Source organism: Ailuropoda melanoleuca, chromosome 12 (genome assembly GCF_002007445.2).
Source record: "Ailuropoda melanoleuca isolate Jingjing chromosome 12, ASM200744v2, whole genome shotgun sequence".
In the NCBI taxonomy this organism is placed as follows: Eukaryota; Metazoa; Chordata; class Mammalia; order Carnivora; family Ursidae; genus Ailuropoda; species Ailuropoda melanoleuca.
In genome coordinates, this window is record NC_048229.1 from 54,971,933 (window position 1) to 54,982,005 (window position 10,073).

General features: G+C 47.3%; 1 protein-coding gene across 2 annotated transcripts; it reads left to right on the plus strand.

The window, feature by feature from the left end:
- Positions 1–1,383: 1,383 nt before the first annotated feature.
- Positions 1,384–7,978, plus strand: ARL2BP (ADP ribosylation factor like GTPase 2 binding protein). Of its 2 annotated transcripts, none has more exons than XM_002912260.4 (6): positions 1,384–1,718; positions 2,456–2,517; positions 4,133–4,239; positions 5,582–5,667; positions 5,888–5,984; positions 6,532–7,978. In XM_002912260.4, the coding sequence occupies exons 1-6, from the start codon at positions 1,681–1,683 to the stop codon at positions 6,628–6,630; spliced, it is 489 nt and encodes a 162-aa protein (XP_002912306.1). In that variant the 5' UTR covers positions 1,384–1,680; the 3' UTR covers positions 6,631–7,978. The 2 variants fall into 2 exon arrangements, with proteins under 2 accessions (XP_002912306.1, XP_019650143.1); XM_019794584.2 differs by lacking the exon at positions 1,384–1,718 and adding an exon at positions 1,758–2,126.
- Positions 7,979–10,073: the final 2,095 nt, after the last annotated feature.

The following is a 10,073-nucleotide window of genomic DNA, read 5'->3' on the forward strand; positions in this document are numbered from 1 at the left end:
ATATAACTCAGTCTAGTTAATCAGCAAACCTTTGTAGATACCTGTCTTCTACTTGGTGCTAAGTACAGTACCTCTGAGAACTGATCTCATTCACCCTAGATACAACTGCGTCTTGGTAACCATTTTTAGTTCCAGATCCCACTGTCATGTATTTTTTTAAAATTTTGTTTGAGAGAGACAGCCAAGCAAGAGTGAGCGGTGGAGGGACAGAGGGGTAGGGGAGGGACAAGCCGATTCCCGATTCCGGCAGATGGAGGAAGAGGGGAGTGGCGCTCCATCACCACCTGAGCCGGAAATAGAGTGGATTGCCAAACCAACCGAGTGAGCCACCCACACACCCCTCACTTGTATCTATCTTATATCCATTTAAAATGTCGATTCATTCAGGCTGGCCATCTGACCCTCAGATCAAATCTAAGCCAGACATTAAATCACTCTAGACATGTACCACACATTTGGCCCAAGGGTATAATGCAACCAAAGACACAGAACGCCTAGTGGTCCAATCAAGAGAAATCAGCTCTAGGGAATCCTTTTACAAAATTTGGCGGTTCGGAAGAGGAGTTTTCCTGGAACAAAGTTATCCGATTCCCGATTACGTTGTTTCAGTGATTGTCAACTTTTTTCTTGCCTAATCAGCCAAGAAACTAACAACGCCGAATAATGTTTATGACGTGAACATTATCCTTTCGTGTGTGTGTGTGTGTGTGTGTGTGTGTGTCTATTACCTTTATGATGTAAATTACAAGACATCTACTTCTTGCAGTGGGGCTTTCCTTCCACAAAAGGAAGTAAATGTCTTGAGAATCAGAGGTCTGCATTATGAGAGCCAAAAGCTAAGGGACCGGCTCTCAGGAAATCTGCAGTTTACAGTGCTCTTACAACCCACTTTAAACGATTTAATCTTTTTATTTTGTTTTAGAGAGAGAGCACACGGGGTTGGGGCAGAGGGAAATGGAGAGACTCTCAAGCTGACTGCTCGCTGAGTGCGAAGTCCCACGCAGGGCTGGGTCTCGGGATCCTGAGATCATGACCTGAGGGGAAATCAAGAGTGCCACCTCAAGGACTGCGCCACCCAGGCGCCCCTTATTTAATCTTCTTAAATCCTATAACTTATTCCCAAATGGCAAGTGAAGAAATTGAGGCTCTTCGCTTCCATTCCTTCCTCCATAAGATGGGGGCAATGTGAGATTTAACCGCCACCAAGCGAGAGAACACTCCAGTAGCCCCAAACGTCCCACCGAGGCTCAAAGACTTCCCCCTAGCGCCTCTCTAGCTCTTTCCCTCACTTCCTCTCCCCATCTTTGCCCCGCCCACGGCGCCGAGCAGCGCGCGCCTGCGACTGGCTCTTGGAAAGCGCGAGGCGGCGGAAGGGGTTTTGGTGGCCATGGTGACGGGAGGCGGGGCGCGGCGCCGAGTTGTGGGTAACTGACGCCCGGACCCCGCAGCGGCAGCGGCGCACACTGAGAGGCCTATCCTGGTGTGGGGGCCCCACAGGCGCGTGGCCGCCGTCGGGGAACCTGAGGCCCGGGCCTCGCACGCAGGGCCGCTGCGTCGGCGGTGAGGTCTCCCAGATGCGGGTTGGGGCTCTACGAAGCAGAGCGGAGGCTGGGCCAGGGCCGCGCTCGGGGTAGGAGGCCGACGGGCCCGCTCGCCCCGCGGGTGGATGCGGCGGCGGCGATGGACGCCCTAGAGGAAGAGAGCTTCGCTCTGTCTTTGTGAGTGACGCCGCCCGGCCCTGCCGGCGCTCGCCTGGGCCTCGGCCCTGTGAAGCGGGTGTCCTGGAGGGGTGGGATGGGGGTGAGGGACCACCAAGGCTCCGCCCCAGTTCCCTCAGCCAACTGCCCGACCGCCGGGTTCACGCCGGGAGGACGGGAGTGCGGGGCGAGTGTCACGCGATGAGCAACGCCTCCATCACAATCCCCCCGCCTCCAACCCTTAGTCGGCAGCAAAACCTGGCAGCTTTGAGCTGCCGAGGCCGACCACGGGTCAGAGGACCCTCCACCACTACCTCCTTCACCACCGCTTCTGGGGACTCCTGATCCGATTGCCCCACTGGCCAGTATCTCGCTGGCTCCAGATTCACGCTCACAAGCCGATAGGTGTGGGGTGATAGCGAAGATGCGGTGAGTAAACCCGAAGGACGAACATGCGAGGAGCCTTAAGATGTGCCCTGCGAGCCGCTGCTTCCCTTTATTTGTCCCTCTTGTAGCTCCTTGTGTCCTAACAGGTTTTCTGAAAATGGAGCCATTCAACTTCGATGTAACAAATGTGTCCCAAAAAATGGGTTTTCCTGTTTGGAATTGCTACATTAGGCAATAATCATTCTTAATAGTTGAAGCTGGGTGATGGGAAGTTCATTTTGTTCTTTTTTAGGCTTGTTTGAAAATGTCCCTGATATACTTTTTTAAAGCGATTTCTTTCAGACAGCACCTAATCCAGGTATATTTTTCAGCTCTTCCGCCTCTGATGCAGAATTTGATGCTGTGGTTGGATATTTAGAGGACATTATCATGGGTAAGCTTCCTTGAGCCTCAGTCTAACTTGTGCTCTTCAGTTCTTAGACCCTTGCGATTTGGAGAGTTAATTTTGAGAGAAAACGGCAAGCTGCGTATAAATTTTAATGTAGCACAGAGTAATATTAAGTAAGCCTTACTGTGATTTTATTGGCAAACATCCCCCATTGTTTAACAACTAAAACCAGAGATTCAGGTCCTGGAACAGACTTATTCAGGTAAGGGGGCTCTAGACCTTAGGAGCCTCTTGGCAAAACTTCAGGAGTGACTGAACTACTTTATTTCAGAGAGAGGAATTCCATTTTTCAGTTTTGAGCTTTAATGTTTTTGTGACATAAAACAGCATAATACCATAGCCATAGCACACATGTCCATGAAGAAAATAAAGTGCCATACTTCAGCTGGTTCTGTATTTTCCTGGGTTCTGAGTTCCTCTTTGTGCATTCATTTTGGTGCATACAGACCTGATAAGTGTAATAAGCAGTAACAGCCAACCAAGGTTTAAGACGAATACATGGGAGTGAAAAACTTTGTCTTGAGTTTTCTTCAAATTAGGCAAAAAAGGACTCCGTTATGTTGGTGGTATTTCATAGTCTGTGTTTAATAGTCTAGTCAAGTCTGAAAATTACTGAACCAAGCTTTTGTATCTTCAGGTCCCAAAAAGGTTCACACCTTTAACACCTAAATACAGAGGTTTCACCAGTAAGTCCTTGTCCTGTGTGAATCTGAGGGTTTCTGGGGAATCCTCAGGCATACTTTTGAGTACTGTCTTTTTGGGCACCCTGTGTGCCATGGGAAAAGGAGCCTTTTTTAAGCTCAGGGTAATTATCCTAAGCCTAGGTCATCTGTGAAGCTTTCCTTTGACTTTCAGAAGTAATATTCTCTTGTTAAAATTCCCTATTCTCTCACATTTAGGTGTTTGCTATAAGCTAATCTCTATATGAACCCATCCAAATTCCACCTGGCAATCCTTTATGATAGGTACTCTGATCATCCTTATTTTCTAGTTGACAAAAGTGGGGCTTAGAGATACTAGGAAATGTGCCCAAGGTCACACAATTTAAGCGGCTGGAGCTAGGATCAGAGCCCATATGCTTAATCACTACACTTCCCACCACAGCTGCTGAAACCCTTTTACAAGAAGAGGCCATCCCATTCCTTTTTGGAAAAGGAATGTGAAGGAGTTCCCAGGCCGCCCTATACGGGTGTGTTGAAAATGGACCAAAGGTCTCGCTGGCTGTCTCTGTCTAATAAATAAATAAATCTTAAAAAAAAAAAAAATGGACCAAAGGCTGGTGGTAATGGTTGCACAACAATGGGGATGTACTTAATGCCACCAAACCACACTCAAAAATGGTTAAAATGGTGAATTTTATGTGAGGTATACATTATCACAGTTTAAAAAATATTAATATTTGCTATTAATAAAAAGACTGGATTGGGCTGTTTGAACATCAGTGTCCTATTGAACACTTCCTTAAAACATATTTAGCTTTCCCTCTCCTGGAGACCAGCCACTGAGAAAGCAGTTGTGCTGGCATAGAATTCCTACCTGTTAGTCAGAATGGTTTTTAGTCTCCACCGAAAAGCCATAAAATTTTCCTATTGTGGTTCAGATGACGAGTTCCAGTTATTACAGAGAAATTTCATGGACAAGTACTATCAGGAGTTTGAAGACACGGAAGAGAACAAACTCACCTATACGCCTATTTTTAACGAATACGTAAGTGGTTTTGTTCCTCGCCCCGGAGATTAGAAGTTCTTTAAAATGTGAATTTAGAACCAAAAGATGTTGACCTTTGTTAGACTTTTAGAAGCTGCCACCAACACCTGCCAGAAATTGTTCAGAATCTGGTCTAGTTCTCACCTCCCATTGCTTGGTAATTTTTGTCCAACTTCTGTTTTAAAAATGGCTTGATCATAATCCTGTTTTCAGTTATAATGTATGGGTTCACCATACCTTGCATTCATATGCTTTGACCTTTGGACTTGCACATACTACAGTTGACCCTTAAACAATGTGGGGACTAGGTGTCCCGATGCCTGCACAGTCGAAAATCCCCGTATAACTTCTGACTCCTCAAAAACTTAACTACTAATATCTAATTGTTGACTGGAAGCCTTACCAATAACGTTAATAGCTGGTAAACACATATTTTGTACAGGTATCCTATACTGTGTTCTTATAATAAAAGAAGCTAGAGAAAAGAAAATGTTATTAAAATCATAAGGAAAATACAATTACAGTCCTGTATTATGTTTCTCAAAAACAAAAACAATAACAACCCCCACATATATGTGGAGCCACACAGTTCAAACCCTTATCGTTCAAGGGGCAATTGTTATTTTTTTCTACTACATATCTAGTCAGGTACTGCATGACTTGGTAGAAGTGAAAACCAAGACCAAGATCATTAACTAGTTGGTGGGGAGACCATGACTAGAACCCAGGAGTCTCAGCTCTGGACCCCTGGGTTTTTCCATTGTGCTGGGGTCTCAAGTAACCTCCTGGAACGATCCCACCTGTCTGAGCAAAGGTTTGAGCTCCAGAACTTTCTGAACCTTAGAAACATGGCAGACTCGACCGTTTTCTCCACACAAGCCTCCGCTTATAAGGAACCTGTGATTACCTCCAACAATATGCTTCTTTGTACATTGTTTTTGCACAGATTACATGTACCCAAGGAAAAAGGTCCCACTTACTTCATTCCTCACTTCCTGCCATGGGGGCGTGGGGGGTGGTGGTGGGAGCCCTGTTGTCCGCTGCCTCCACCTATGTTAGTGTTCATCTTGTCACGCTGTAATCCCCCCCCCCACCCCGCACTGCCGTGTGCCAGAGCGCATGCTCACAGTGTAATGCCCCTGGACAGCCGTGCTGTCACGTGCCAGGGCGCATGCTCACTGAGGACAGGAGCTGTATTTTGGTTCTTTGGTATCTCCGGCACTCAGGGTGGAGCCTGACACATAGAATAGGCTCTTTGGGAATGTTTGCAAAGGGCTAGAGGCCAGGCTTTCTGAAAAGCAAACTTGTTCTTCTAAAACCAAGATCCTTTCCACTGTGACAGATTTCTTTGGTAGAAAAGTATATTGAAGAACAGCTGCTGGAGCGGATTCCTGGATTTAACATGGCGGCTTTCACCACAACTTTACAGTGAGTTGAGCTTGACTCTGTATATTTACCTTTTTCCCCCGTGCGTCATCCTTCACTCTGAAAAAAGACCCTCCTTTTTCTTCATTGCATGAACGTGAAGGTTGAGAGCAGTCGGTGGTCAGGTCCTGGGGTGGGAGGCCCTCAAAACCCTCTAGTGGCATCTTGAAGAGACGCAGTCTGTTTCAGTCTTTCATGAAACGGCCATCCTTTTCTTTTGCAGGCACCATAAAGATGAAGTGGCTGGTGACATATTTGACATGCTGCTCACGTTTACAGATTTTCTGGCTTTTAAAGAAATGTTTCTGGACTACAGAGCAGTAAGTCAGTCTTGCTCGGTTTGTAAGCCACATCGAACCACTGAGAATTAAGTTCCAGGTAGACCTGTCAAGGACAGCAGCTGCCAGGTTTCTCCCCACAACTGGCCAGTGTCAATCTGGCAGCTAGCAAGGTGCCAGGAGCCTGAGCTGCTGTCCTCCGACAGGGACCCAGCACCCTTACTGAGGGACTGCATGCTCATGTTATGTCGCAACAGGTGCCACGTACCTCTTATAGACCCTAACTAATCAAAAGGACAACACCGAAAAGCAGGTCTAATTGCCTCGCCTCTCTTATAATGCAGGCTCTTAATAGGAAAAAATGTATTTCAGCGAAGTGAAGAGAGAGAACACTTTTTATTTAAAGAGTGATGGGGTCAGTGCTGAACAAGAATGCAAAATAACCTCACCTCTCCTGTCTGCTCCCGTGTCCCACCCTCCCAGCCCAGCACCTCCTTCCCCATGCCAGACGCAGGGTCGTAGAAAGGCCTTCCTTCCCCCCTCCCACCCCCATTCCTTGCCTCTTAGGATTGTTTCTTTTCTCACACAGGAAAAAGAAGGCCGGGGACTGGACTTAAGCAGTGGTTTAGTGGTGACTTCATTGTGCAAATCATCTGTGCCAGCTTCCCAGAATGACCTGCGGCCCTAGGTCCCACCACCGGACAATGGGATCTTTCTGGACGTTGCCAGCCCAATTAACTGGAAGAGGCCGTGGCTAATGTGACAGAATACATGTTGGAAAGACTGACTCTGTTCTGCAACTACTTTTTAATGTTAAGTATTGATGGGTCAGAATACAATCATCTGACCCTCCCTCCTAAGGTCCTGAAGCACCTTCTCTTGTTCAGTAATCCTAGCGCTCCTCTCCAAGCAGACCCTTCTCAGGCCTCGACATCAGGCTCCTCCCGAGCAAGCGCAAGGCCAGCATTGCCCCAGGGCCCCTTCCCCAGCATTCATGGTGGTAGGTCAGCAGCATTTGGAAGAACCCGCCATCTCCGGCCCTTTGGCTCAGCAGGCTCTGCATGTCCTCCAGGCTTTTTGTGTACTCACAGCCCTCTGTATTCATCACTCTCAAGACCTGCAGCCTCAATGGGCTTTTTGCCTGTGGGGGAACATGTCTCTAGGCTGTTAGTCAAGCCAGCTGCCTGCCCAGCTGAGCTTTCTGCAGCTCCTTCCATTCCAGCTAGTTGGAATCAACAGAGATGTCCCCTGCCTGAAGCTACATGTGAAAATCAATTCTTTGTCTTATGTTTGGCAGTCTGCATCACTGTCTTCTGCTGGTCCTGATGTGGTCTGTTTCTAGATTTCTCTTACGCATTTTTAGAAAAATATTTTTATAGAAAAATACTCAGGCTAACCTAGTGGATATAATCTTGGAGCCTCCATGATTACCCACTTAAAGATCAAAGTATTATATGCTGTGTGCTTTTTAGCTGTTAGTGCTATGAAAGCAAAAATGCTTTCTACGTTGACCTTCCTGGTTTACTGGGTGCCAACGAGTGTGTGCTTATGCTGGAAATAGGCTCAAAGGTCTCCCTTTCTTACAGCATGTTAAGTGTTTGTACAGGTTTGCTAAAACCCTTTCTGTATAAATCAGTTTGTTAGGTTTCCTGTTGGGGTAGAGTGTCTGTAGTTCCTTCCTTCCTGTCAAAATCTCCCTACCAAGATGGTATTCCACTGAACTAGCTCAGCATGAGTAGGAGAGAGCGGACAGCTTTACTGGTCACCTGATATGCTTGGATTTAGCACAGCATTTCATAGACATTACCAGAAAACACGGATGTCTCATCTCTAGAAAGAAAGAACATAGTATTTCAATTCCCAGTGTGTACCTTCTATATTTTTTGTAAGTAAAAATAAGACTCTATATTGATTTCAGCCACCTGTACTGGTTTTAAAGTATGAGCTATATAGACTATGTGTTTTTCTGTACTGATGTGTGGCGCTTGTTAAATACTTTCGTACCCTGAGTAAACTTGAAGGTACATTGCAAGAACCGTGATTCTTCACAGGGTCTTCCCTTCTTTACTGCCGCCACTGCTGTTGGGTCACTACTACTTTGGTCTTTCAAGCCAAAGTCACTCTCAGAGCCAGCTTTTTCAAATGCTGCCTCTCCTGGCCTTGCTTTCCTTTCTTGCCCTTTCTTTAAATTGGACTACACACTGTAGGTCCAGCATGTTTGAAGTACTTGATGAAGACTTGTTGGTCTGTCTGCTTGGTGCAGAAAAAGCCAATGGATGTGGACAAGTCCAAAGAATCACATATGAAAAATGAATGCGAACAGAAGCAAATGGTTCTTTTCCACTCAGAGGAAAAAAGCAAGCAAGCCTGTGGTAGCTAAGTATTAGCAGAGAGGCTTTCTGATTTCTTATAAAACAAACTAGCAGGGCGCCTGGGTGGCTCAGTAGGTTAAGCATCTGCCATCAGCTCAGGTCATGATGCTGGGGTCCTGGGATCAAGCCCCACACTGGGCTCCCTGCTCAGCAGGGAGCCTGCTTCTCCCTCCCCCTGCTCATGCTTATGCATGCGCACTCTCTCTGAAATAAATAAAATCTTAAAAACAAAAAAACAAACCTACAAACTAGAAACCTGTCTCTGTCCTCACAGGAACCTGCGTCCTCATGTGTCACCTCTGATGGGGCTCAGGGCTGGTGGGGGATGAGAAACATCCTGGCCAGCTTCAGAAACAGCTGCACTGTCGTACTGCTGAGGCCGCCTCACACGTGGGAAGCAATATTCACCCGAACTGTGGGGTCAAAGGGTCCGGGAGGCACCAACCTAAACCAACAGGTAGTCTGAGTGAGCTACTGACATCTGCAAGGCATAGGCTGTTGTAGCAGGTCAGAGACCTTGAAGACTTCCTTAGGGTTTTGTTTCTTCTTAAGCTTCAAAAGAAAATGGGTTGATCCGTAAGATTGAACTCTTCTCTGGTTGAGTCCTGGAGTGACTAGAAATTGATCAATTTCTGAGACACTTGAGAGTAAAAAGGGATGCCATTCATGTTTGGAACAGGCACGAACTGGGCCTGTCCCGGACTGACTAGGACATGGGTGTCTGGCTACGCCCCCAGCCCCCCCGAGCTGGAGTCGTCACCACAACTGTGTAACTTTACAGTGGCCTGCACACTGCCATCAGCAGGAGCTCTGTCCCAGGACACCCCACGGATGCCTGAGATCATGGATAGCACCAAACTCTACACTGTAGTGTTCCCTATACACCCCCACCTATGATAAAAGTGTAATTCCTAAAGGCATGGTAAGAGATAACAAACAATTCTAACAATATTCTGTAACGGAAGTTACATGAGAGTGGTCTCTCAAGATCTCCTACTGTCCTGTACTCTTCTGATGATGGGAGCTGACACAGTGCCTACAGGAGGAGAGGTGAAGGGAAGTGAGAGGCGCAGGCGCCGGGGCGCAGCTCGACCTTGCTATTAGCCTTCTCCGGAGGAGGACCTGCTTCCAGACTACTGCTGGCCGGGAGTAACAGAAACCGCAGGATGCGAAACGTGGGGAAGGGAAGACCACTGTGTTCACATTCTGACTGTCCCTGGGTTGTCAAAAAAGGACCAAAGGGTGCCCAGAAATGCCTTCAGCTGGTGATTCAAAGCATGTTACTCTGTGGGAGCAAAGGCACGAGCTCGCTCAGGAGGACTGCCCCTCTCTGTGGTCGGCGCCAGCTTCCCGAATCAAGCGTGGCCATCGGCTTTGATGACATGCTCCCTGAACTGCACAAAACCTTCAAGGGAGCTGACAGGAGAGCAATCTTGAATCCAGCAAGATGACCTCACAAGCCTAAAGCTACAGTCATGATTTAGAGCTCAACTGAAACCCTTGTGAGAGTTAAAGGTGCTATTCGACCTGTCGGAACACACGGCATGAGGAGGGGCTGTCTTCAGCAGGGCAGATGGGAAGTGGGTCAGGCCGCCTCCGGTCAAGGACATCACAGGTGCTGCTGAGCGACTCCAGAACTGGACTTGCCCTTTCCAGGCATTTGGAACCTCTGTCACTGCAACCCTTACCTGAACCTTCCCGAATTTATAAGCATGTACAACCGGGATTACCCAACACCTTTTCCAAATAAGTTCTTCCA

Bases quoted from the DNA above. Each gene is read 5' to 3' on its own strand.
- ARL2BP (XM_002912260.4), top strand. From the start codon at position 1,681: ATGGACGCCCTAGAGGAAGAGAGCTTCGCTCTGTCTTT. The intron at 1,719-2,455 runs GTGAGTGACGCC...TATATTTTTCAG, and splicing joins GAGAGCTTCGCTCTGTCTTT to CTCTTCCGCCTCTGATGCAG. The intron at 5,668-5,887 runs GTGAGTTGAGCT...TTTCTTTTGCAG, and splicing joins GCTTTCACCACAACTTTACA to GCACCATAAAGATGAAGTGG.